Below are 27,697 nucleotides of genomic sequence, written 5' to 3'. Positions count from 1 at the left end.
TTTCATTCAGGAAAAGTGTGCTGATTTTGGGGCGGAATGCAATAAATAATGGAAAAGTTGACAGGATCTCTTTTCTAAATTTTGCTTTTCTGCTGCCGAGCTGCGAGGCCTCCTTTTACGGAATACTCGATGACAGGTGATCTCTAAGTTTACCGGTTTCCTTCGATTCATTTGCTTATGTTCACCTTTCATTTACGGAAACGTGTGCTGATTTTATTCGGATTTAGATCCATTTTTATCTCTTTGCCCTTGTCTACAGTGTGCGAAGAACGCGAGTTCAACTTCTTGACGGTAAGGCTTATGTTAGATGTGTTGTCGAAATACTCATATTCATTGTACATTGGTACGTTACAAGTAAGGCACTGGTCAGTGGCATACTATCGTTGGCAGTTCCCAATCTGGAGGGAAAGGTTCAAGTACCAATTGACCGAGTTTGAAAAATAAATTCGCATATCAGGGGAAATCTCTATTGTGGAGAGGTTCAGTAACTTGTTTGTTTCATACGAAACAAGCCAATGGGTGCAGTCCCGTCTCGTGAAAATCTCGTTTGCGCGGGCCAAGTGCACGTACGCCATGACCCGATCTCACGAAATTTCCTACGACAGTTCATTTCGCGTTCCCTGCAAGTTTCGCGTCCAAAGGTGCGGAGTTTCGCACTTCATGATGTAGAGCGAAAGTTTGTACGCATTTTCGTTTTGCAGAATCTCTCTAGTGACTCAATTGTTTCATACGAGACGAGTCAATGAGTCGGTGTGGCTTAGAATCTTTCGCTGTAGAAGAAATCTATTCGTATGTCTATTGGAGAAATAATTGTATTCACTGGTTATAAAATAGGTTAAGACAAACTCACAGAATAAATACCATCGGTCCCTTGGTGTTCGTCCTAAAGAGGTTCGACTGGATATCATTCATACTCACCAAAAGATATGTAAGATTTTATCATTGTTTAGTGCCTTGTTTATCTCTCAGTACCTCCAACCATAGCCTTGCCCCTTTTCTCCTCAGGATCAGTGTAGTTGTTGGAACGAGGTTTTGGACTCAGCAATGTATTCGTTTACATTTTAATACATGTTTATTGTTCCTCCTTTGCTGTGTTGTTTTAGACAATCGTGGACTAACAGTTTGAAGTCATTGAACTACTTCCAAAAGTTGTATCGACATCAACAGGATTACGATTTCAGTTTCAATATGATGCTGGATGACCTTATCACGATAACCCATGACTATAAACCATTATAAACACAGAATCAACAAAAACATCTGCGACACGCACCTGGCGCATGGCTACATTTCTCAAGTAAATCTGATTGAGGGTGGAGAAATCTGAAATATCTGAAAGGCAAGACAATTTTATGACAGAGTCATGAAATTCTGCAACAGCAACATGCACAGAATGACCTCCGTATAAAAAAAGTATCACCACCACTGCTCACATGTTTCCCCGCAGAAGAACATGCATTATGCTAGTGCCATTTTCTGCAAGAAAAGGCTTGCACATCAATGCGTATAATATGGTATTGATATGATGTGAAGGCCATCATTTACATATTGATATAGGGAATTCCATTGATTGGTGACAGAAAAAACAAAAGAAATTATAGCAATAAAAACTGCTTTATGGCAGTTTTCTAAAAAAGGTTATTGTGTTCTAGTCCATGGACCCCGTCTAAAAAGTAAGAAATTAACGAAATGTGATAGCTGAAAATTAAAATTTCACACAAAACCTCACAATAATCACAACACTTGAAATGCTGCTTTCAACACTAAACTTGTACTGCACCAACAATTGGCAACATGCATGCATAGGAAAGAGGATCACGAGGGGAAAAGGTCTTCTGCATGTAGCTTTTCATTCTGTGTGTGATTATTGTGAGGTTTTGTGTGAAATTTTAATTTTCAGCTATCACATTTCGTTAATTTCTTACTTTTTAGACGGGGTCCATGGACTAGAACACAAAAACCTTTTTTAGAAAACTGCCATAAAGCAGTTTTTATTGCTATAATGACTTGTGAGTGCACCGCTCCAGGGCTAGGGGTCGGACTTCAGTTGCCAGCGCTGTTGCATTTTACTTCTTTAGCAAGACTCCACGGGTAGATCTACGGGCCGGGGTAGATCTACGGGCCGGGGTCGCTCCAAATCGGGTCATGGATCATCTCGTTTCGAACCCAGTCAACCCTTTCGGGATCAATTTGACCTGCTTTTGGTCCTTTGTGCAGTTCTGATCACCGCAAATGTGGCCAGTGGATGCAATATGGACGACACGGATTCCTCATGGATACCCGAGGGCGTGCCCAATGTAGGAAGATAGACCCGTAGACTGGTCTACGCCTCCTCCCTCGCCGATAGCCACGTCCCTAACGGTATTCCGCGTACACAAACAGCTGAGGCAGGAGCCCTCCCACTGCAGGTCGCGTACCGAAACGAAACAATTGAGTGCCGGCCCACCTGCAAATAAGGACAGGAGGGCAAGACGGGACCGCAGCTGCTGCTGCACTGCATCGCTTGTGGGCATGCAATGGAGGCGCGGCGCGGTGTCGTGTGATATCGGGCCGACAAGCCGTGGCCGTAATCAGATTGAGGAAGGACGACGTCCAAGTAGCTGTATATTTCCATCTTCCTTGTCCACCTCGTACGTATCGCCACACACCAAACTTAACCAGGATCATTGCTGTCTTCCCGTCAGGTTCCGGACGCGCCGTCCAGATAGAAGAGGTACGTACCTTAACAGAGTCAGTCCTTACTAGATGCTAGATAGCAGCCTCAGCAGGCCACGTTGTCGTATCGTTATATACTGCATTGCCGTGTAAATGATAGCGGCAGCTGTTAGGTTTAATTAACTTTAAACCGTAGCCTTGAACTGGGTGCTTTATCGCGGGATGATCTGGCTAGCATTATTATTATTATTATTATTATTATTATTATTGTTGTAGTTCCTTGCATGTATTGAGTAGCCTACGTGTCAGTGACGTTGGTCTACTGGGTTCTAATGTGGCCGTGTGTCTGCTTGTGTGTGTTGGAGAGCATCAAACCTCAGCAGTCTTCTTCTTCATTAAAGCTGTTGACGGAGACTTCCTCGAGTCAGGCTAAGGCCTGAGAAGAATCCATAAATACAAATCATCACACACACACACACACACACACACACACACACACACACACACACACACACACACACACACACACACACACACACACACACACGCGCGCGCGCGCGCGCGCGCGCGCACACGCACACACACGCACATGCGCGCGCGCGCGCGCGCGCACACACACACACACACACACACACACACACAAGCGAATAACAACAACGGTCCGGCGCCTGGCTTGCTGCATGCAGTTGGGCCATCAAGACTGCTCACTCTGGCCTTGGCAAAGTGTCTGGAGCAGCGTTCAGTTCCAGGCTGCGGGTGACCGCGGTTTACTGGCGTACTGCTGCGCGCAATACTGGAACTGTCTGCAATCAGTGCGGAGGCGTTATTTGTTGGGGTTACAGGCGTCGTCGATTCTCGTAAAACAGCGGTCAAGCTAAAAAGAATAGTGGAACGGAAATGTGTCCTATGTAGGCACCGGCGGATTATGCCGGCAGAAAAATTGGCAGAATTCGGTACTTTTTCTGGTAAGTTTCATGCGTGTTTGGTATGTGGATAAAGAAATGGAGCAGAATTCGAGGAATTGCCCGCCATAAGGTTTGTATGGTTCTGCCAATTTTACTACCTTTTCGAGCAGAATCCGCCGGTAGCTAGTCCTATGCGGTGTGAAAAGAGGCCCGGGTTCTCGCATCATGCCCCTGTTTGGAATGCGCAGCGGGAAAACAGTTACCCTGAGCCCCATTTTCTTCTATTTGCAAACTAAAGCCGTGTTCACAACTGGCGTGTGGACGCGGGACGCGGTACGCTTGCGGTTCATGGGTGCCCAAACGCGCGCTCAGCCTTTCACAAAAAACAGCAATCCGAGTCGTATTTAGCGCGTCCGACACCTTCGAGTACTAATTTTTTGACCCCGCCAGTCAATGTGACTGGCATGTACACTGGTACGCGCCTGATACGCGCTGAAAATTCCAACATGTTGGAATTTCCATTTCGGCGCATTTCGTACGCATGGCGCCCCAGAAGCCAGCAAAAATACGCACAAACGCGTGATTTCACGCGAACATGCGCCAGTTGTGAACACAGCTTAACTGTCGTGCAATGCGAAATGCAACGTACGGGCAGAACACCTGACTTCACCCCAGACAAATGTGCCTTTATGATGAACCCTCTAGTACTGACTATCGACTGCATTTTCGTTGAACGGCATGAAAATACACAAAAATGTCGAAAATCGGAAAATGAGTAGGGTGGCGGCACTTTGTCACAGGGGATGCGCAAACAGAGTAGGGGGGGGGGGGCACTGCCCCCCCCCCCTCCTCCTCCCCCCCCCCCCTACTCTGTTTGGCTAGAGCTTTGGTGTAATGTATATTTATTTATTTTATTTATTTATTTATTTATTACAGCATCTCATAGCACAGTGAGAACACCGGCCAATACAAAGAGAGAGGGTGTTAGCCAACCACGGCAAGGCAGGGAGAAGGGGAGGAGAAGAAAAAGGAACCGGCATGGATAAGCAGTGATTGCAACCAAATCAGAAACACAAAATCAAAATCAAGGCGCGACAAGGCTCTTAAAAAGGCGGAGGGAAGAAAGGTCCTTAGCTTCTTGGGGAAGTGCCAGCCACGCAGAGTACGCAATAAAAAAGGGAGAGTGAAGTAGAAAGGAGGACTTAGGTTTCGGAAGGGAAAGGGAGTTTCTCGTGCTACGGGAAGAGAACCAGTTGAAACAGTGGAGGTGAGGTGGACACAGATTGAGTTTGAGAGAATGGATAAGGGTGACAAGATGTGAATTACGTCTCTTAGACAAAGGGGAAGTGTCAGCAAGGGCATAAAGGGTGGAAGATGGAAGCATGCGGGGTTTTCGGAGGAGGATTTTGAGGACTTTTTTGTGTTGAATCTCAAGCTTGGCAGCACGGGTTGTGGAAATTCTAGCCCAAGCAGTATCTGCATAATCAAAAATGGGGCGTAAGTAAGCTGAGTAAAAGAGGAGTTTACAAGAGATTGGGAGATGGTAACAGTGAGAAGAGAGAATTCCTCAAGATGAACTTGATCGTTTACATATGTAATCGATGTGGGGTTCCCATGAAAGATTAGAGTCAATGAAAATGCCAAGATGCTTATGGCTGGAGACTACCGTAAAAGTCCGTAAATAAATACGTATTTACTTTCGAATTTAGTGACCACACCCGTACTAACTTTCGGGCGAGTACTGACTTTCGGCACGAACAAACTTTCGGACCTGACTTGTGTGTAGTGGAGAAGTCATTTTGATGTAGATGTACATGCTACGTGCTGCATGTGCGCACCGTACCGGTACTTATTTCGGGCAGTATGTTTATCGGACTTGACTTGACTTCAACAGACAGAGCCAAAAGAATGAAGGGGGTATTTCTTTCGGGCAGGTACTTATTTACGGACTTTTACGGTATGTCTATAGGCTGGGGGAAAGTGGGATGGAGGAGGGGCGGAACATCGGGCTGAGAAGGAAAGAGCATGATTTTAGTTTTAGACAGATTGGGCGATAACCGCCAAGACGACATCCAGGAAATAACTCTTTGAATCCCGTTAGCTAGGTTACTCATCAGGCCAGTGACGTTAGGAGATGCCCGTAGGAGCGTTGTATACAAGGGCAAGTGTGTCCCATGTAAATGTATACAAATGTTTATGGTCCAAAGCATGACTGCCCTGCTCAAAGCAGGACGGTTGGACAGCCTTTTAAAGCCTGATTCATACTTCATCTCGCGTACGGGAAACCCATCGCGCGACCGTCGCGCGATGGGTTTCCCTTACGCGAAATAGTTGAGCTCGGATCAACTTTTTCACGACGCGACGCGTTTCCCGTACGCGACATGAAGTATGAATCGGCCTTAAATGACTTTATGTGTAGGTGTCAACAGCAGTATTGTCTTCAGTTTACTACACCTCTAACCCGTCACACACGACCACTCCTCGGCTACACCGTGTATAGCGACTGTTTCCAAATTTTCACCCGGAAGGGCACGGGTTGGAGGTTCAGTGGAAAGATGACGAGGCCGCAATGGAGCTTCAACGTTCTTAAAAAACAGCAACGGGCGCCAGGGGTGCCGTTGGTCCCCTTTGAGAGGGGGGGGGGGGTGCATGGCCGCCTCACCAAAAGCGTTCTAGTCTAGAATGTTGTATTTGAAGTTGGAATATCATACGTGTGTAATTTGTATTTTTTATTGTTTCAAGTGTATTTTGTCGTAGGTCTCGACGTCCACACAGTTGAGCTGTTCACTGCCCTGAATTTCAGTACTTTAGGGCGGAAGCATCATGAGTTTAAAGGACTCCCCAAAGGCTTTCGCCTATCGAGGGGGTTTCCAACTTTCCATAGTACCAAATCTGTAAAAGAAGTGATGAGCAATAGGTGAGCAAAGAAAGAGATAAAGACACGGGCTAGGGCAGAGCTCTGCCCTTGAGCATAATGATTGTAAGCGTGCAGAACTGGAAAAATACATGTAAATGATGAAAGGTGTGCCAGAGATAAGCTTCTAAAGAATACGATGTGACCCAACATATTCAACGTGTGAGGCATGGAGTCTCAGGGGCGTCGGAAGGTATTTTAGTGTGGGACGGTCAGCCATCTGAAGTACAATTTACTCGTGGGGGAGTGGTGGCTGAGGCGAAGATTTTGAGAATTTAGAACCCAGATCAGTGTATTTTATCGATTCGCGGGGTACTGGAAAAGCAGACATTTTCGGTGGTGTAATATTTTCGGTATTCTCCAAAATCGGCGGTTCGGTAGAGGGAAATTTTCGGTAAAACCCGTTCTCCAGGTAAGTGTACTAGTACTACATGTATACAGAATTGGTTGTACCGAAATTTTCGGTGCGTTTTAATGTCGGTAAAAATTGTCGGCACCGAAGTTACCGAAAATAAAACACCACGGAAAATTTCAGCTTTTACAGTACCTGGGGCTGGGGTGCTACGGTGATTTGCGTAGTGAATGTACCGTGTCCGGCGCCCCTGAGTCTGTAATGCAAAGTTGTGTATCCTTGCCTCGGTGTGTTGCTAGTGCGGGCATAGCAGTGGTACCCGTCGTTAAAGATGGTGGGCCGGTGGGTCTTGAGGGCTCAGCCACGGGAAGGGGGGTGGGTGGTTGGGTGCATCTCCTGCATTGGCTGGCTATCGTATTATGGGCAAGCCGGTACCTAATGCTCCGTGCTGAGCACGATACCAGCTCAAACTCAAGCGACATGTTCTCCACCTGTTCTGCCTCCTGGCAAGATGCACCATGGCGTGTTCCATTGCGGACTGCACCCGCATCATTGAATCCAATCAAGCAGGCACGGCTGTGCTAACAAAGCACAAGGGACTTTCCCTGACGTATACGTAGCTGACACCTCGCTCAGTATACAGTCAACTTCGCTTATAACGACACTCGGTGGGGCGTCAAACAGGTGTCCTTATTCGCGAAGTGTCGTTATACCCGAAGTCTCATATGTATTACAATGGGATGGGACTTTGCTCTGGGCATGGAAATTCTGTCGTTATTCGCGAATTGTCGTTATATCCGCAGTCGTTATTAGCCAAGTTGACTGTATATGTACTACGTTGCGAATCTAGATTATGACAAGGTAAGGTAGAGGAGACGCCAAACTGCTTTCACTGAAACAGTGGAGCTTCATGTTCCAGGCACTGAGAGGTGATTGGACAGCGTTAACGGCTATTCACGGTTCCAGGCACTGAGAGGTGATTGGACAGCGTTAACGGCTATTCACGGTTCCAGGCACTGAGAGGTGATTGGACAGCGTTAACGGCTATTCACGGTTCTGAGCGTACCTATACCCTAGTGGGCAGTGTGTGACTCTGTGAGTCAATGCGCATGTGCTTTAATGTACTTGTGTCTCAGTGTTGGCCATCTGTATGAACTTGTTTGTTTGTCCCCGTGCGCGCGCGCGCGTGTGTGTGTGTGTGTGTGTGTGTGTGTGTGTGCGGGCGTGTGCGTGGGTGTTCATGTTCATGTGTGTGTGCACGTGCATGCATGTGTGTGTGTGTGTGTGCGTGTGTGTGTGTGTGTGTGTGTGTGTGTGTGTGTGTGTGTGTGTGTGTGTGTGTGTGTGTATCGTTTCCTTTCACAAACTACCAACTGCAGGCAAATAAAGAAAATGTCTGCCCACCTGGCACTACTTCTCACTCTCATCGTGGCCACTGTTGGCCTTGCTAGTAAGTGATTCTATTTATTCCCGTAGCTATGCAGAAGACGTTACTTCAGTAACGTCTGGCTCTAGCCAGGGTCCACACAGCTTTAATTTGGTATGTGTGTGTTTGAGTGTTTGTGTCACGCCTGGCGCTTTCCCGTATCTGTCCCGTACCGTACCGTATCATAAAACACAGCTGGCCACATACAGCTGGCCGCACTATTCAAATAGGGCTTTCAAACGCAGGATCATAACGTGAAGCAACTTGGAAGAATGAGTATGAATGCGAAGTGTATTGGGGAATGCATGTAGGGCGATAGTGCGGGTTCGAATCCCAGGTAATGCATGAAAAAATAGGAGAATTGAAAAATTTATAACATCCCTATTCTTTTTTTGCCGTCATCAAGGCGGGGGGGGGGGGGGGGGGGGGCTACCCTCTACCGTACCTGTCGCGTACCTGTCCCGTAACTGTCCCGTACCATACCGTACAATCAAAGATGGCTGGCCACAATGCATATTAAAATCGGGCTTTCAAATACAAGATCAACGTGAAGCAACTTGGAAGAATAAGTATGTATGCGAAGTAGGGGTGAAAGGATTATGTGGTTTAGTCGATAAATTAATCGAAGAAAATCTAGTCGATTACGATTTTTCTAATCGCTACAGCATTTTCGTATGACATACTATACGGTACGACGAAATATCCGGCATGTGCAGTGTGTCTACATGACTTTACTGCGTGCAGCACATGTACCAGAGTACGAGTGGATTCGCGTATGCAGCGCTCACAGCGAGTTGCTCATGCTCTGGATACACACCACACGCGTAGACTCTACCCGGTAGATCTACCTGATGTACTCTCTAGATCTATTGTATGACACGCGGCTCTTTTCTCTGCACCGTGCACTGATTCGTACCCGCGAATTTTCGTTCCGGTTGCTTCACGGAACTCACTATTCTGGACAAGTAGCCTTCAGAATCAGTTTGTGCCTGTGCGACGGTCGATGTTTCCTTTATTTTTGTTCTCTTCGAAGTTCCAAAATTGATTGTAGTTGATGCAAAATGGTGAGTTTTTCGTCAGTGGTGCTTAGGGGCCGTCCGTAATTATCGATGTTTTTTTAGAGACGATATTTGTTCATATCTCCCCAGACCCCTCCCCCCCCCCCCTAATACGAACATCCATACATTTATGCAGTGGACCGATATTTTTTATATTGAACGGTTTGTGTGTACAGGTAGGTACATAATACGTGCTGCAGTACTAGTAGTACTACCAAGAGTATGTACTCTTGGTAGTACAAGACACAAGGTTCAAGTGCCTGCATGCTGCATGGTGCACGAGCCGCGACAAGCAAGTACAAGCCAGGTGCATACCTAAAAATAGCGTATGTGAAGATCGATATTTTTTTCCGCCAAAAACAACGAACAGCGTCAAAACCCCCTCCCCCCATACGAACGAATATCGTCTCTAAAAAAACATCGATATTTACGGACGGCCCCTTAATCGATAATAATCGATAAGTAATCGATAAGTTTTGGATTAACCGTTAAGGAATATCCCTTAATCGTTTCACCCCTAATGCGAAGTGTATCGGGGGATGCGTGCAGGGCGATAGTGCGGGTTCGAATCCCAGGTTATGTCTAAAACAAAAAGTAGAAATTTATAAGAATTTATAACATCCCTATGCTTTTTTTTGTCTAAGTCATCAAGGCAAAAAAGCATAGCGTAGGGCCCTGAGCTTCCAAGCTCTCTCGTTTTTTACTAGCCAACGCAGCCCTACTAATAATCAGGGGAAGTGGACAATTGAAAAAATGAAACAAGACAAAGGGGAGTAGGGACGATGTGCTGATGTGGTTGGCGAGCTCGATTGCGGGTGCAGAATATTATACGGGCTTGTTGCTTCTTGGTTGTTCGTATATGTTGTTTGAATTCGCAAATCCAAACGAGCACAAATGCTCAACGACAAGGCAGTAAATGTGTTATTGCTTCTAAACAGCCGTTGCCCAATTTTCTGTCGTGTTCAGTGGCCGCTCTCTGACTATCTTAGTGGGAGCCGGAGGGTTGTGAGTTGTTCACCCTTGCCTCGCACCTGCCCTGTCCTGCTCCGCCCTGCCCAGCCCAGCACTGCACTGCACCTACCCTGCTCCGCCCTGCCCAGCCCAGCACTGCACTGCACCTACCCTGCTCCGCCCTGCCCTGCACTGCACCTGCCCCGCCCTGCCCTGCCCCGCCCTGCCCCGCCTGCCCTGCCCTGCCCTGAACCTGCCCCGCCCTGCACCTGCCTTGCCCCGCCTGCCCTGCCCAGCCCTGCACTTGCCCCGCCTGCCCTGCCTGCCCTGCCCAGCCCTGCACCTGCCTTGCACTTCACCTGCTCTGCTGTACTTATGCTGCCACATTCCCGGCAATGCCTGTTTCCGGAAAGGTGGTGCTATACAACGAGGGTGAGCAGCAACTTTCAGCCACTTCATCAATGGACTTACTCCACCTACACTAGCACATGCGCTCTCTTTAAGGTTGGATTACGCTCAAAATGCTGCGTCTGCCGTTAGTGTTAACCGGGTGTTAACGGGCGTCGGCAAGAGTATAATAACACCCCCCCCCCCCCTCCAAAAAGTGTGCTACTCCTGATACCCTTTCTATGGGGTACGCCGACGGAGAAAACTCACATCACGTGGTGCAGTGTCGCAGTTGTACGTTTCCAGTCCGCTTTTAGCGAGCAGCGGAGTAATAAAAAAGCACTCTCTGGCAGAAACTCACTGCGGGTATGCAAGTCCCCAGCATGATTATGGCAGAAATCCGGATTGCGCGCACGCTATCCTTCGTTTGTACGCTGTACGAACGCATCTGAGACACGTGATGTGAGTTTTTTGCCGTCGGAGACCCTATATGCAGAGTAGCACACTCTTGGGGGTTATATACTCTTGACGTAGTGAGTTCACGATAATTAACCTTTTTTCTCTCTCTCTTTCTTCAGCCGAGTCGCGCGTGGACCGTGAAAAAAATCTTTTTTCTCTCTCTTCCTGCTTTCTGTCTCAGATGCATCACCAGGCTGTACTGGCAGAGTGGCGCTAAGCATTCCCAATGCGCAAATAGACCACCAGGTGTCTCCGGCCACGTTCACGTGTGACGACGGCCTTCACCTTCACGGCACCAACAGCACCAGCTGTTCAAACGGCCGCTGGAGTGCGGGTGGCTCCTGCATCTGTAAGTGTCTTAAGACGCGTGTGTTGCTGTCATGCCCCGTTCACATTCGGGCAGACATTCAGACTCCGAGGACATTCACACTCGTACATCAAAGAAAAGAGGGAAAGACCTTGATCCCGTTGCAAGCAATGTGCATACGAGAGGAAAGACCACACATCATAGATTTTTTTTAAAGAGAGAAGAAAACACATGAGAACGAGTTATGCAGTAACTATCCACAACTGTAACAAGATGATAAACAGTCAGAAAGTGCGATAACAGGGCACAAAAACTGACATAACTCGTTCTCATCTGTTTTCTTCTCTTTTTTTACATTTGTTACTGGCTCAGTATCCGAGTTAAAATTTTACACATCTAGAGTCATAATATGACATGTACTGTACGCTGGTTGTCCCTCGTCAGTAGATAATCTCTGGGCCGTCCAAAAAGTTATCTTATAAACGAGACTTATCTTGTAACAAGACTTTCAAATAAAGATACAAGATGGGATGGGGGTGGTTACGGTACAAGCTACGTCATTGCGCAATGGGCGTGCATTGCCTTTGATGGCCAGGTGGCCGACGAAACGCTTGACATGGTACCGCGTGGGCTCATGGTATTTATTTTGCGCTCCCTTCTGTTTTCCGTTGCTTTCTCTCTGCAGCGAAATGCAGAACACGACAACCAATCAATTTCCCCCAGCAGCCCCACCCAAACAATGGCTCGCAACGCTGCGGCGAAACAGCCGCCGATATCATTGTCGTGTTCGACGAGTCAACGGGACCTGCAAACTCGCCAAAGGACCGGCTGGTGAAAATGGTGTCGGCCATCGATCGATCACTCGAAGAGCGCGGCATCGGTCTTCTACCCAAGGCGCCAAACCGCTACACGCTCGTCGCTTTTGGCAGCACGGAATCGCCAAGGGTCCTGACCAACAACGCCGATGACAAGGTTTACGACGTGCAGGGCTTCAGCGAGGCCTGCCAGGGCCTTAAGGATAGCCGAGATAGCGGAGCAACGCGCAACGGATACGGTGCTATTCAATTTGCTTTTAACAACATCACTGATCTCACTGGAAAGCAGTTGTTGAGGCTGCGCAAGGCCAATAGCAGCAAGAACGCGAACATCGCCCCCATTCTTCTCTTCATCTCGGACCACGCGCCGGACTTTGGCGACTCGCCAGCCGAAGAGGCGAAGAAGAAGATGCGCTCCTGCCTGAAGAAGATGCTGCGCAGAGCCGCCGTGCACATGGAGGTGTTTGTGAGCAACACGATTACGATTCCCGAAGAGCCGTGTGTGTTTGGCGTTGACGCAGCTGGCAAGGCGTACCTGTGCGGCTCGGCCAAACGTTGGAGTGAAGCCCAGCACGAAGAGCTCAAGGCGGCCGTGATCCAGAAGTCCCAGACGTATCGCTACTACACGTCTGCCGCTCTCGAGGTCGGCGGTACCCTGTGGCAGTCGCGCTTCTTCTTCAGCCAGGCGGCGCCCAACGCGTCTCTCCTGCAAGCGCTCGCCCAGCACACCGTCGTCAAGGTGGAGCAGAGCGTGCACGCCTGCTGCACATGCCGCTGCTCTGAGCAAGGCCTGCAGTGCAATGTGGCCGCAAGTGCAGCGCAGTGCAAAGGTAGGAATGCTACTCAGCCGCCACCATTGCCATAGCCAATAGTGTTGTTGTTGTTGTTGTTTGAAATTTTTATTCTCACGATGGCCTGTGGCCAATAAGAGAAAAATAATTACAGGCACGGGGATCAGATACAGAGAGATCAAAGTTTAGCTGCTTGCTGAGGCAGTAGCGATGGCAATACTAATTGGGAGTTTATCACGTAGGCTGGGCGCAATGGAGCTATAGATGTGCTGAGCAATGTGAGCAAGTACATACGGAAGAGATGACAAGTGGTAGGATGTTTGCTTTGAAATCTCGTCTGGGGTTGATTTGCCGGAGGCTGAGTGGAATGCTATTAAAGAAGAGAAGCATAGATGGGGGAGTCTCTTAGCCTAGTTGTTGTTGTTGTTGTTGTTGTTTCAAATCTTTATTCTCACGATAGCCAGTGGCCAATAAGAGATAATAGTGTAAGAAAGGAGAAAGAGTGAGGAAGAATTGGGTGGGCAGGGCCTAGGGGTTAATGACTACTTAAGTGTACGGGCAGGGGTGGTCGCCACACGAGCATACAGAGTTGCATACTTAAGTGTACGGGCAGGGGTGGTCGCTACACGAGCATACAGAGTTGTGCAACAGCAGGGATATCTGGGAGTTGTTGTTGTTGTTGTTGTTGTTGTTGTTGTTGTTCAAATCTTTATTCTCACGATAGCCAGTGGCCAATAAGAGATAATAGTGTAAGAAAGGAGAAAGAGTGAGGAAGAATTGGGTGGGCAGGGCCTAGGGGTTAATGACTACTTAAGTGTACGGGCAGGGGTGGTCGCCACACGAGCATACAGAGTTGCGTACTTAAGTGTACGGGGAGGGGTGGTCGCTACACGAGCATACAGAGTTGTGCAACAGCAGGGATATCTCGGATTTGAAGGGAGTACGAGAAGGGATTTCGCGAAGCTGGGTGGGCAGGCAATTAAAGTAATGAAGGGCCTTGTACAGGGGAGAATGGAGACAGCGGTCAGTCCGCGGAGTTGGCAAGTGCCAAGTACGAGAGCGACGTAAATTATACGAAGGTTGCACGTTGCTAGCAGTATGCAGCGAGAGTATATGTGGTGGGGCATAATTGTGGCGCAGAGAATGCGCGAAGAGTATATGTTTAACTTTAAAGCGTGAAAATAATGTTGGCCATTTGATGCGATGCAAAAGGTGGGAGTGTTCTAAGTGTGTGTAAAGGGGAAGGTGGAGACATATTCTGGCGGCTTTCCGCTGGAGTCGTTCTAGCCTGTCAAGGGAAGTGTGGGACAACGTTGTGAGAGCATTGCTCGCATATGAGAATATAGGTAGCATGTATGTCTGATAGATGTGAGATAAAGAATCTCTGGCGAGTGTAGACCTTAGTCTAAAAAGAATATTGAAAGACTTGAGTGATTTTTTGACTATGTATTCAACATGCTCCGTCCAACGGAGGTCATGCTGAAAGATTATTCCGAGGTGTTTGTGTTTTTGTGCTACGGTAAGCGGACTATTCCTGAGGGTGATCTGGGGTAGCTGTTCAGGGGGGCGGTTATTGTGGTAGAACGGGAGGATGACTGTTTTCTTTGTGTTAACCAGCAGGTGCCATCTTTGAAGCCAGTCTCCAGCTGCTGTGACACTCTGTTGTAGGTTTTGGGTGCAGTCTTGAAGAGTTCTCGCTATGGAAATCAGAGCGGTGTCATCTGCAAACTGGCTACAGGTGGTGCTGGGATGCTCACATGCGTGTGGAAGGTCTATGGTGTAGACGAGGAATAGAAGCGGCCCAAGAACAGATCCCTGAGGGACGCCGGCAGGGATCTCGAGGAAAGGCGATAGGTCGCCATCCACCTGGACCCTTTGCCGACGCCCCAAGAGGTACCGTCGGAACCACTCCAGGGCGTTGCCCTGGACACCATAGTGGGAGAGTTTTGCTAGAAGGCCTGCATGCCACACACGATCGAAGGCCTTGCTTAGATCGAAAAAGCAGGCATTGACGTGTTTCCCGTCGTCTCTCGCAGTGGAGAGGGTATGGACGAGACGGGCAAGTTGCTGCTCAGTGCCGTCTTTCTCACGGAATCCGGACTGCTGGTTGGGCAGGTGGGGTGTGATGTGCTTGTAGAGGAGTTGATGTGCAATTTTTTCTTGGATTTTTGATGTAGTGCTCAAGAGAGAGATGGGTCTATAATTTGTTGGTTGGGTTGGGTCACCCGGCTTGGGTACTGGAGTAATGGTGGCATCTTTCCACTCCTGTGGGATTTCTCCGGTTTGGAACGATAGATTAAAGAGGGACGATAACGACGGTGCAAGTTCCTTAGCCGCTTCTTTGAGTAGGCGGTTTGGAATAGAGTCAAACCCGGGGCTTTTGTTGGTATCAACTCCGCGGAGGAGTTTTTCGACCTCAGCTTGGGAAGTCGAGATTTCTTGAAGGGGACTGAGGATGTTAGGGGTGGTGTTGATGGCTGGAGTTTGCTCATCCGCATTGGCCACGGACAGCTTGCTCTGTGAAATGAAGAATTCGTTGAGGGCAGCGGCTTTTTGTGCTGGTGTCGTTGCAGGAGTTGCTTGTTGTTGTTGTTGTTGTTGTTGTTGTTGTTGTTGTTGTTGTTGTTGTTGTTGTTGTTGTTGTTGTTGTTGTTGTTGTTGTTGTTGTTGTTGTTGTTGCTGCTGCTGTTGTTGTTGTTGTTGTTGTTGTTTCAAATCTTTATTCTCACGATAGCCAGTGGCCAATAAGAGATAATAGTGTAAGAAAGGAGAAAGAGTGAGGAAGAATTGGATGGGGGATTGTTGTTGTTGTTGTTGTTGTTGTTGTTGTTGTTGTTGTTGTTGTTGTTGTTGTTGTTGTTGTTGTTGTTGTTGTTGTTGTTGTTGTTGTTGTTGTTGTTGTTGTTGTTGTTGTTGTTGTTGTTGTTGTTGTTGTTCACGTACTGGTCATGTGACTTTGGTCATGCGACCCTGGTCAAGGGGCCTGGTCAAGGGGACCGGGGCCCTGGTCAAGGGGACCGGGGCCCTGGTCAAGGGGACCGGGGCCTGGTCAAGGGGACAAGGGACCCTGGTCAAGGGGACAAATACCATGGTCAAGGGGACAAGGGACCCTGGTCAAGGGGACAGGGGACCCTGGTCAAGGGGACAAGGGACCCTGGTCAAGGGGACAAAGACTCTGGTCAAGGGGACAGGGGACCCTGGTCAAGGGGACAAAGACTCTGGTCAAGGGGACAGGGGACCCTGGTCAAGGGGACAAGGAACCCTGGTCAAGGGGACAGGGGACCCTGGTCAAGGGGACAAGGGACCCTGGTCAAGGGGACAGGGGACCCTGGTCAAGGGTACAAGGGACCCTGTTCAAGGGGACAAGGGACCCTGGTCAAGGGTACAAGGGACCCTGGTGAAGGGGACAAGGGACCCTGGTGAAGGGGACAAGGGACCCTGGTCAAGGGGACAAGGGACCCTGGTCAGGGGTACAGGGGATCCTGATCAAGGGGACAAGGGACCCTGGTCAAGGGTACAAGGGACCCTGGTGAAGGGGACAAGGGACCCTGGTCAAGGGGACAAGGGACCCTGGTCAGGGGTACAGGGGATCCTGATCAAGGGGACAAGGGACACTGGTCACGCTGGTCGTGTGCCCCTTGGCATGATTGTGACTGTGTTAATGTAGAGAGTGCACATGAAGTGCAGACAGTGGAACCAATATGGCCACCAAAATCGCCTAACCTATGGTGCAGGGATTGACCCAACATGACCACCACCACCGATGATGTCGTGTGGTGAATTCATATCAGGATTGGCTGGCATTGGAACCAGCATGGTGGTCCGCTACGTGACGTATTGATACAGGGAATGATCGGAAGTGCAGCAGCCAACGCATGTCTCCCTCTCTCCCTCTCCCTCCCCTCTCTCTCTCTCTCTCTCTCTCTCTCTCTTCTCTCTCTCTCTCTCTCTCTCTCTCTCTCTCTCTCTCTCTCTCTCTCTCTCTCTCTCTCACACACATGTAGCAGGGGCGTCGGACACGCTACTGTCACTACGGTAATGACCGCACCACTTTTTGCCCCCAGGCACCCCGGGCATACATCAATCAAAAGCACTGATCTGGACTAGAATTTTTCAAAATTTTTCAGCAGAGCCACCCCTCCCAGTAGGTAAACTTTACCTCAGATGGCTGACCTTGCCACACAAAATTACCTTCCGACGCCCCTGCTTAAACGGGAAGTATACCCTAAAATCAAATGTTCACCAGTTTAAGTCTTCGGGGTGCTGAGTCGAATGGTCTTGGTCCGAGGAAGCTGAGACGCTCCATTCCTCCTTTATTCCCAATCGAACTCGCACACTTCCACCGAAACTGGGTGACTGCGCCCTACTAGATAGGGATTTATATGGAAAAAGTCACTAAAAACACTGTTTCGTTCTTATAAAAGCACGGATGACCGCGATTGATCCATATGTTGTAGTCTTTTGGCCGACTGGTTTTGGTCCGAAAAGGCTGCGATGCAGCGTTCGGCCCTTATTCCCAATCGAACACGGTTGAGTAGGCGGTCACGGACCAGTCGCCTGGTCACCGCCCGCAGGCTACAATTTTCACATCAAGGTTCAACTCGAAGGTTCAAAGCAGGGAGTCGTAAGAGGCTTTTACGACTCCCTGGTTCAAAGGTTCAACTCGAGTGACATAAATGGGCCCAAACAGGCTTTAATGAGCACGTGACCGCATAATCAACCGTGTTCGATTGGGAATAAGGGCCGAACGCTGCATCGCAGCCTTTTCGGACCAAAACCAGCCGACTCAGCGGCCAAAGGACTACAACATATGGACCAATCGCGGTCATCTGTGCTTTTATAAGAACGAAATGGCGTTTTTAGTGACTTTCCATACAAATCCCTATCTAGTAGGGCGCAGTCACCCAGTTTCGGTGGAAGTGCGCGAGTTCGATAGGGAATAAAGGAGGAATGGAGCATCGCAGCTTCCTCGGAACAAGACCATTCGACTCAGCACCCCGAAGACTACAACTGGTGAAAATTTGATTTTAGGGTATACTTCTCCTTTAATATGCTCACCCAGTGTAAACTATCAGCTGTTCATGTGTTGTAACTGACTTTTCTTCACCTGCTCCCAGCCCCGTGTCATCTCCACACTAATACAATGGGACGACGATAACTGCATTTAGAAGGACTGTGAGTAACAAGACGACTACGGAAACACAGCTAGACATGACGAACTTAAGACGACGACTGCTTTTCACACCACAACAACATGCACCAACACCACGTACACACCACGTACACACCACGTACACATGACGTACACACCACGTACACACCACGTACACACCACGTACACACCACGTACACATCCGGACGTGGATGGAGTGCTCCTTGCGGACGCCTCCAACGCCTTCAACCAGTTGAACCGCAAAGCCTGCCTCCTGAACATCCGCCATCTCTGCCCGGCACTGGCCCCAGTGGTCATTAATACGTACCGATCTCCCGCTCGTCTCTATGTCGACGGAGAAAGTATTCTATCGTGTGAAGGCACCACCCAGGGTGACCCCATTGCCATGCCTATGTAGTATGCCTTGGGTGTCACCCCGCTTATCGCTGATGTTGCTTCTGCCAACGTGGTACAGGAATGGTACGTGGATCATTCTTCAGCTGGCGGCCGCCTTCGCCCGCTACGGCGATGGTGGGATGACCTGAATGCAAAAGGGTCGGATTATGGGTACTTCCTGAATGCAACAAAGTCGATCCTGCTCGTGAAACCCGAGGCGTACGAGGAAGCCACTGTGATTTTTGCCAGTACTGGTGTGCGTATTGAGAAGGATGGTTGTCGTCATCTAGGAGCAGCCCTTGGCACGCCGTCCTTTGTGGAAGAGTACGTTGCTAATAAGGTCACCGACTGGGTCCAGCAGATTCGTCGTCTGGCTGAATTTGCATCGACTCAACCTCAGGCAGCCTACAGTGCCTTCATTCAGGGACTACAGCCGCAGTGGTCCTTTCTCTCAAGAACCCTTGAGGATGCCCCTGCACTGTTTGGTCATCTTGAAGACGTGATTCGGGACATCCTGATCCCAGCTCTGACCGGCCACGCGCCACCGTCTTCTCAGGAGCGTGCACTGCTGGCCTTCCCATGTCGCCATGGTGGTCTTGGCATCACCGACCCGACATCTATGGGCGGCAACTACCGCAATTCACGCAAGATCACGACATCCCTGTGGGAGAAACTAATCGCCCAAGATTCCTCCCTAGATGGCACCGCGGCGCAAGTTCTCCGCATGAAGGCAGAGGTACGTACGACTTTGCGAACCAACCTCCTGGCAGCCGTGAAGTCTTTCAAGGATGGTGCTGGAGCAGAGCTTGAGCTGCAATTGACCCTAGCTTCGGAGAAGGGGGCCTCTAGCTGGCTGACTTGCCGCCCTCTAGCCATCCATGGATTTCGTTTGTCCAAGGCGGAGTTTCGCGATGCCCTCTGTCTCCGGTACGGGTGGACACCAGCACGCCTGCCATCAGGATGCGTATGTGGCCATGGTAACTTTGACGTCACCCATGCCTTGTCCTGCAGTACTGGGGGATTCCCCAGTATTCGACACAATGAAATCCGAGACCTCACGGCTGATGTTCTGCGTCAGGTCACGCATGGTGTGTGCACAGAACCGATGCTGCAGCCAGTCACCGGAGAGAAATTCCGGCTTCTGTCCACAACGACCGCTGATCAGGCCCGTCTTGATGTTGCCGCCAACGGAATCTGGGGTGGCCGATTTGAGCGCACCTTTCTTGATATAAGGGTTTTCAACTCCTACGCTGCCTCAAATCGCGCTGCCTCAGTTTCCTCAGTGTATGCACGCCATGAAAAGGAGAAACGCCGGAGATATGAGCAGCGTCTGCTTGAGGTTGACCGCGCCACGTTCGTGCCAGTAGTGCTGTCAACCACTGGTGGCACTAGCAAGTGTGCATCGGCCCTGTTCAAGCGTCTTGCCAGCATGCTATCTGACAAGCTGAAGGAGCCGTACTCCGTGACGATGGCATGGCTTCGCTGCAAGCTAAGCTTTGCATTAGTCCGAGCTAGCGTGATGTGCCTTCGTGGGGCAAGATCCTCATCCGCACACCGTGTCACCAGGGACCCCGCGTCTGTAGTAGTAGCCGAGGCACGTGTTTCCTTGCAGGACTGTTGAACTAAAGTCAGACATGTAATGTACATTTTTGTCTAGAGGTCTAGTCATGTACTTGTCATGATTCTTTTCTATTTTTATTCTTTTTACCAGGCGTGGGCCATCCCCTGGATTATCAAAATGGGTGCCCTATTATTTTTCTTTTTTTTTCTTTTTCTGTTTATTCTTTTTACCAGGCGTGGGCCATCCCCTGGACTATCAAAATGGGTGCCTTATTATTTTTCTGAGTGCAATAAAGAGTTGTGGAGAAAAAAAGAAAAAAACGTACACACCACATACACACCACGTACACACCACGTACACACCACATACAAACCACGTACACACCACGTACACACCACGTACACACCACGTACACAAAATACCGTACTGCAACACATGTATGTGCGATACCCTCCTCTCCTCTCTTTCTTTCCACAGCACCGCAATGCATCATTCCCCAGATTATCAAGAATGGCCAGCGACAGTACGAAAACCGATACATGCAACAGGTAAGCACCGCACATTGTTTTGCTACCCCCAATCCAGACTGACCGGGATAATCCGGTCCAGACCGACCGGGATAATCCTAGAGTATGAGACTCTTAATCTCAGGGTCGTGGGTTCGAGCCCCATTCACTCCCTCTCTCTCCCACACACAAACTCTCTCTCTCTCTCTCCCACACACACACACACTCTATCTCCCTCTTCCTCTCCCCCCCCCCCCCTTTCTCTCTCTCTCTTTCTCTCTCTCTCTGTCTCACACACACTCTCTCACTCACTCTCTCTCTCTCTCTCTCTCTCCTCTCTCTCTCTCTCTCTCTCTCTCTCTCTCTCTCTCTCTTTCTCTCTCTCTTTCTCTTTCTCTTTCTCTCTCTCTTTCACTCTCTCTCACACACACACACATACACACACACACCCTCCCCCCCCCCCACACACACACATACACACACGGACTATCTCTCTATCTCTCCCTCTCTCTCTCTCTCTCTCTCTCTCTCTCTCTCTCTCTCTCTCTCTCTCTCTCTCTCTCTCTCTCTCCCCCCCCCCCTCTCTCTGTCTCTCACACACACTTACTTACCCTTCATTGCATGTATCATGTTCTTAAAATGGTATAAGCGAGAGCGGCATCCCTGCCACACTTGCAGAAACGCACTAAATACCGTATAACCATGACAACCATGCCCTGTTCTTTACTGCTCACCTAGGCAACCTATACGTGCAAGCCTGGGTTTCATTTGAGTGGACCAGCAGTGCTGACCTGCCAGAAATCTGGACAATGGAGAAATGATAACAGCATCGCGCAGAGCACCACGGCAGCAAAGCCCAAATGCACAGGTCAGAGACATGTCATGATAGTCAATTATCATGCGAGAGAGGGGCAGTGAAACGACTCCATCGTTCATTCGTGAAGGATGTTTTTGTTTGTTTCACGTCTCTCTCTCTCTCTCTCTCTCTCTCTCTCTCTCTCTCTCTCTCTCTCTCATGATCATACCGCACAGCCATGCTGGTTCAAACTCCACTCAACCCCTGCATGTGTGGGTCACGTGCTGTCGGCCATGTTGGTCCCGACTCCACTCCACTCCTGCATCTTCTGATGGCATTCAGTGTGATGTCATCATCAGATGACATTCAATATTATGATGTCATCATCAGATGACATTCTGTGTAATATCATCATCGGATGACATTCAGTATGATGTCATCATCAGATGACATTCAATAGGATGTCATCATTAGGCCTGTGCGGATAATGTTTTGCATATTTTTCGCATTTTTGGGGTTTTCAGTTTTTTTCGCATTTTGGGTTTTTTCAGCATATTTCAACATTTTGAGCATATTTTGCATGCTCATCGGCAGCCTCGAGTGCACTTGGCTCTGAAGAAGCCATACAACCAAACAAAATGATCAGTTCCTTTCGACTATCGAAAACAACCACATCCTTTGCACGCGCTTCCTCCACGTGCACTTGGAACGGCGAAGGACTAAAGGGACCCTCACTTAATTTTTTGCCAACTACCCGCCAAAAAACACATTTCGACACGCGTGTGTGCTGGACGTCTGCGCGTGCACGACAAGACGTGTGAGCTGGCTGACAAGTGAGAGCCAGGGAGTCATCAAGTACCGCCGGGCATTTGACGACTCCCGGCCTGGTGAGAGCATGCATGCATGCATGTCCAGCTGGCGGGAAAGGGAACCTAAAATTGTAGATCGATGGGTTGAATCTGAAATTGTGGATCTACACGAGGTTTGTTTTGATGTTCTGATACTTGTTGTAATGGCTAGTGATCTTGCAAACTGTTAACTGTTACTGTGACTTTTCCAAGTCCTACTGATATACCTTGTCAAATCAGATGCCCTGTAGTAGTCTTGGTGGAAGCAGACTGGAATGCGTTGAATTCGTAGCTTCTGAAATTGAAATTTATTTTTCTTGAGTGACACTGACAAGCGATGGCATTGGCGACAGGAGAACTTTGCTTCCTTCCAGGAGAGCTGCATCGCAGTCGGATCCTGTCCATGCACATGCGATCATGCTGTGTTGTAGACAGTGGAGAGCTGATTTTGACCCAAGAAAATAGTTTTGAACATTCATGAAGAGGATATTGTTGCTGTAGCTAGCTGACAGACATAACCTGTGGCAGTGGTGTATGGAATCAGCTTGCAAGGTCTGCAGCAACTTGATCATGCAGAGAAGGAGCTGAACTGCACACGCACTCGCTACTGCTCTCGCAAGATGATCGGCTTCTCTCCAGTGATCCAGCCCCCTCAACGCATGGATCCACTGCACTTTGTCATCGAACACATCAACACGCCTGTTGACGTTCACTGGGAAAGGTATCACTTCACGATGAGGAGCACACAGCACTTGTGGAGGCTTGTGCCGGGTGAGTGGCTTCTCTCCAGTGATGCAGGCCACCTGGAGGCATCGGGCCAAGTGCGTTCTTTGCCGCAAGGGCCATATCAAAACAGCAACACCAGCAATGCCACCACTTCCCGACTTCAAGACAACTGGACCACATCAGTCATTTGCCATAATTAGTGTCGGCTATGTCATCCCCTTCTATGCACGCCAGGGTCGAGATCGGTCACAACTCAAAGAGATATGTATGTGTGTTTACATGCCTGCTGACTAGGGCTTGTCATTTCGAGGTTATCTCTGGACAACGACGGTTTTCTCCTGGCTCTTAGACCCCGATTCACCATGCGACGTGGTGTGCCACAAGAGATGCAATCGGACAACGGTACCAATTTCCGTGTGGCTCATCAAGAGGTAAAAGCAGCTGTCAAGTTTCTCGACAACTGCAGACTAGCAGCAGAAAGGTCATACCGCGACATTACCTGGTACTTCAAGCCACCAAGTGCACCACACTTTGGTGGTGTGTTCTAGGTAATGGCCAAGGCAATGAAACTAGTGCTGCATGAAGACCTTCAGCTGCTATTGCCACAACACTTTCTCATTGGCCATGCTAGGGCAACTATTGCTGCTGAAGCCAACACATCTACAATGACTCAAGCTCACCCAAGAAAGCGCTGGGAGTTTGTGCAACGTATTGTAGATCAGGTATGGAAACGTTAGCTGAAAGAGATTGTTCCAGCTAAGCATCCAAGTGATGTGGTTGCTTCAACAGCATCACCCTAGGAGATATCGTGCTTGTGATGGATAAGCACACCGCAACTGCACACTAGCCACTTGGACATGTGCTTATGACCTATCTAGGTAAGGATGGTGCTGTTCGGATATTAGAAGTTTAAGTAGCTGGGAAGGTACACAAGCATGCAGTTCATCATCTTGAGCCACTCGAAGTTAAAGGTGCAAGTACTGAGCGAACTGTGATTGTTTTCATATTCATAGTAAAGAAACAAAGACCAAAGAACAACACGTTATGCTATGCTGTCCACTAACACCACCAGTTACAGTAGATATTGGTTATAACGTGCCCTTCTGATTTTTCACATTTTTAATCACTATAACCGGTATATCACTACAGGCGATTTTCAACTGCCCGCGTCATACATACACATTATACTCGTGTGGGTACTCGATCGCGCTAATGTAGCGTACTGATACGTGATGGATACTACTGCACCTTCTCCGGTCTAGAGTGAAGAACTTCTTGGCCCAAAGGCATCATCCAGGAAGCATTAGACCAGAATACACTACGACAACACACATGTGGCTCCAAGTCGAGACATCAATGCCTCACACTCGTGTGTTGCTATCACTATAGACGATAATTTTTCTGCACAAAGAGGTGTTTTGAATGGTGATTCTGTATCCTTATAGCCGATTTATCGCTATATACGATATATTGGTTATAATGATAATTTGACTGGCTTTTTCTAGTTTTGCTTTTGATATTTTCATTTTGTATCAATATAGCCGGTTTATCACTATGTCCGATGACTTTATAACCGATATCCACTGTACTTGACAATCAGCTCATGCAATAACAATAATTATAACATTGCACCAAACTGACCGACAGTACTGACGTTCTACAACAAACTGGCTATCAGCTCTAGCACGTCTTGTAGGTCCTTGGTCCTTTTCTTCCATCCGAGTTTTCATATTCAAGTTTTCATATTCAATTGCCATTGTTTTTGTCATGTTTTTCTTCTTGTTGTCTTCGTCTTTTACTCACTCATGTGATATTTATCACTTTTCTTTCACGAGGGAGATATGTTAGATTTAATCTCCTATTTCTGTGTAATTTACATGTACTACTGTGTTCAATGGTGATGAACCACGATGCATTGATCATCATGAATGCATGTGACATGCGTCACAGATCTGGTTTCTATTGCTGGCATCTATTACGCCTGACTGCTTTCCGCCTTGGATTTGCATTCACATCTAAATGTACAATTATTTCTGCATTGCTACATGCATGTACGATGCAATGCTGTTAAAATTTATGTTGTTGCCTGTTCATACTGTCCTGGAGCTGGAAGGACGCTAGTCTTACTTACTTCTTCTACTTTTAGTTGTTGCTATCTTGCCTAAATGGGCAGTTAATGTTTGCAGCAGTTGTGCTTCGGTTCATAGTTGTATCAAGGAAAGTTAGAACATATGGTTCTCTGTGCTTGTAAGACCACAGTGTAGCAAATGTAACACCTTGCATGCTGGAACTAGCTGGCCGCACACATGCACTCTTAGCCACAACAACAAATAGCACCCGAATATATACCCTCCAGTTGCATGAGAATAGTGTTGTACATCAGTAGTACTAGTAGTACAATATTCTATCACAACGAAACCCAAAAATGCATGATGGGAATAAGTGATCAATGTTGAGAGTGTGTGTGTGTGCTAGTGTTCATGAGAAAGCAACAAAAGAAGAGAAACTGAAAGAGAGAAAGAGCTTGTGCCTGTGTGTTAGAGAGAGAGAGAGAGAGAGAGAGAGAGAGAGAGAGAGAGAGAGAGAGAGAGAGAGAGAGAGAGAGAGAGAGAGAGAGAGAGAGAGAGAGAGAGAGAGAGAGAGAGAGAGAGAGAGAGAGAGAGAGAGAGAGAGAGAGAGAGAGAGAGAGAGAGATAGAGAGATAGAGAGAGAGAGAGAGAGAGAGAGAGAGAGAGAGAGAGAGAGAGAGAGAGAGAGAGAGAGAGAGAGAGAGAGAGAGAGAGAGAGAGAGAGAGAGAGAGAGAGAGAGAGAGAAACTGACAGACAAAGAGAGACACAGAGATAGACAAAGAGAGATACAGTGTACGTCCGCAACAGAGAGTGAGAGAGACACACACACACAGAAAGAGAGATGGAGAGACAGACAGAAAAAGAGAGTAAGTATGTGAGAAAGCGAGCCCGCGTCCATTGAAAGTCTACTTTCATGGCCAATGTTGATGATCTAAGGAGAGATTCCTAGATTCATCGTTTTCTTCACTCCCCATAATCCAGGATAACTAATCTTGTTCTTAATCCTTTTCTCCCTTTCCATCGTCATCATAACATTGGGCATGATTGCCCGTTTGACTTGCGAAGTTGCGATGTAAAATAAAAGCAATACAATACAATACAATGACATCATGCGCAGGGCATCATGACATCATGAGTAGGGCATCATGACATCATTAGCAGGGCACCATGACATCAGGAGTAGGGCATCATGACATCATGAGTAGGGCATCATGACATCATGAGTAGGGCATCATGGCATGAGTACTGCATCATGAGTCATGACATCAGGTGTAGAGCATCATGACATCAGGAGTAGGGCATCATGACATCATGAGCAGGGCATCATGACATCATGAGTAGGGCATCATGGCATGAGTACTGCATCATGAGTCATGACATCAGGTGTAGAGCATCATGACATCAGGAGTAGGGCATCATGACATCATGAGCAGGGCATCGTGACATCATGAGTAGGGCCTTATGCATGGTTTTCTGTATACCAGAGAGTCGGCTGTGGGTAGGCATGGTATGTTCTCTCTAATACGACATGTCCCTTCTCTCCCCGTTTTCCTCTTTGTTTTCTCTCTCTTCCAGAATGCAATCACACTTCAAATGATAATATTGTCGCCGTCTCCCCGGAAGGCATGGTGACCTGTAAGCCTGGGTATGAGTACCGGGATCCTCAGCCTGTCTGTACTGGAGTTCACACGATTTCATCCTGCACACGTAAGTCAGGTGCACTGTAAAAGGGGGAATTTTCGGCGGCGTGATATATTCCGTATTTGCCAAAATCAACCGTCCGGTAGAGCGAAAATTTCAGTAAACCAGTTTTCCATACTGCAGTCGGCATGCATCATGATTAAGTCGTCATGACATCATGAGTACGTACGACATCAGGGCTCTCTGTATACAGTCTGTATCGGCTATAGAGTACCCTTTTGATTTCCGTGATATTATCACTATATCCGATGCATCACTATATGCGATACGATCGACTTTTATTTTTTATTTCGATCGACACATGAAAGGCAAGGAAATACTTCCATTTTGACAAATGAGCATGCTGCATAGTTGACAGTGCCCGCATTTCCATAAAAAAATTCTGTTATGTACATGTATCACTATAAAAATAAGCAACGTGAAGAAAGTAAAAAATAGGGCCTTTGATATTATTGCTACATGCATTTTGTAGTTATCACTATAGCCGATACTAATATAGTGTGTTATGCATGTTTTGATTCTTTGTTGCCATCATAATATCCGATATATCATTACATCTGATAATATTGGTTATAGTGATATTTGTACTGGGTAAAATACGTTATGCTTTTGATATTTCGTACCAATATCACTGTAGCCGATATATTCTTTTATCCGGTCACTCTATAGCCGATACAGCCTGTACAAGGGATTTGACCGCTGTAAGGTGTGGCATGTTCTCGCACAACACGTTCTTTCTCTCCTCGTGTTTCCTCGTGTTTCCTCTTCCAGAATGCAATTACAATGGCAGTGCAATTGATCATATCGCCTCTATCTCGCAGAACGGCTCGGTGACATGTATGTATGGATACAACTATACGGGTCCTCAGCCTGTCTGCACCGGGACTCACAGGACACTGCCATGCAAGCGTGAGTGCCGCC

General features: G+C 48.1%; 2 protein-coding genes across 2 annotated transcripts in view; one reads left to right on the top strand and one right to left on the bottom strand.

The window, feature by feature from the left end:
* Positions 1–2,569: 2,569 nt before the first annotated feature.
* LOC135827145 (uncharacterized) overlaps positions 2,570–27,697 on the top strand; it is a 29,571-nt gene continuing 4,443 nt past the window's right edge. The window contains exons 1-8 of the mRNA XM_065339671.1: positions 2,570–2,713; positions 8,206–8,276; positions 11,289–11,456; positions 12,100–13,059; positions 20,607–20,677; positions 21,374–21,503; positions 26,651–26,782; positions 27,548–27,685. Coding sequence (XP_065195743.1) covers positions 8,219–8,276; positions 11,289–11,456; positions 12,100–13,059; positions 20,607–20,677; positions 21,374–21,503; positions 26,651–26,782; positions 27,548–27,685 — 1,657 coding nt within the window. The 5' untranslated portion in view covers positions 2,570–2,713; positions 8,206–8,218. The remainder of the gene's footprint in view (positions 2,714–8,205; positions 8,277–11,288; positions 11,457–12,099; positions 13,060–20,606; positions 20,678–21,373; positions 21,504–26,650; positions 26,783–27,547; positions 27,686–27,697) is intronic.
* On the bottom strand, positions 15,607–18,461 carry LOC135827635 (ataxin-8-like; the record flags this gene model as incomplete). Its single annotated transcript, XM_065340100.1, has 2 exons — positions 18,371–18,461; positions 15,607–15,962 (listed from the first exon to the last, which is right to left on the bottom strand). Coding segments are annotated over exons 1-2 (447 nt in total), but the record flags the coding sequence as incomplete, so codon positions are not given.

This window comes from Sycon ciliatum, chromosome 11, assembly GCF_964019385.1.
Source record: "Sycon ciliatum chromosome 11, ocSycCili1.1, whole genome shotgun sequence".
Taxonomy (NCBI): domain Eukaryota; kingdom Metazoa; phylum Porifera; class Calcarea; order Leucosolenida; family Sycettidae; genus Sycon; species Sycon ciliatum.
The sequence above is the reverse complement of the archived record's forward strand: the minus strand, read 5'-3'. Positions and strand labels throughout refer to the sequence as shown.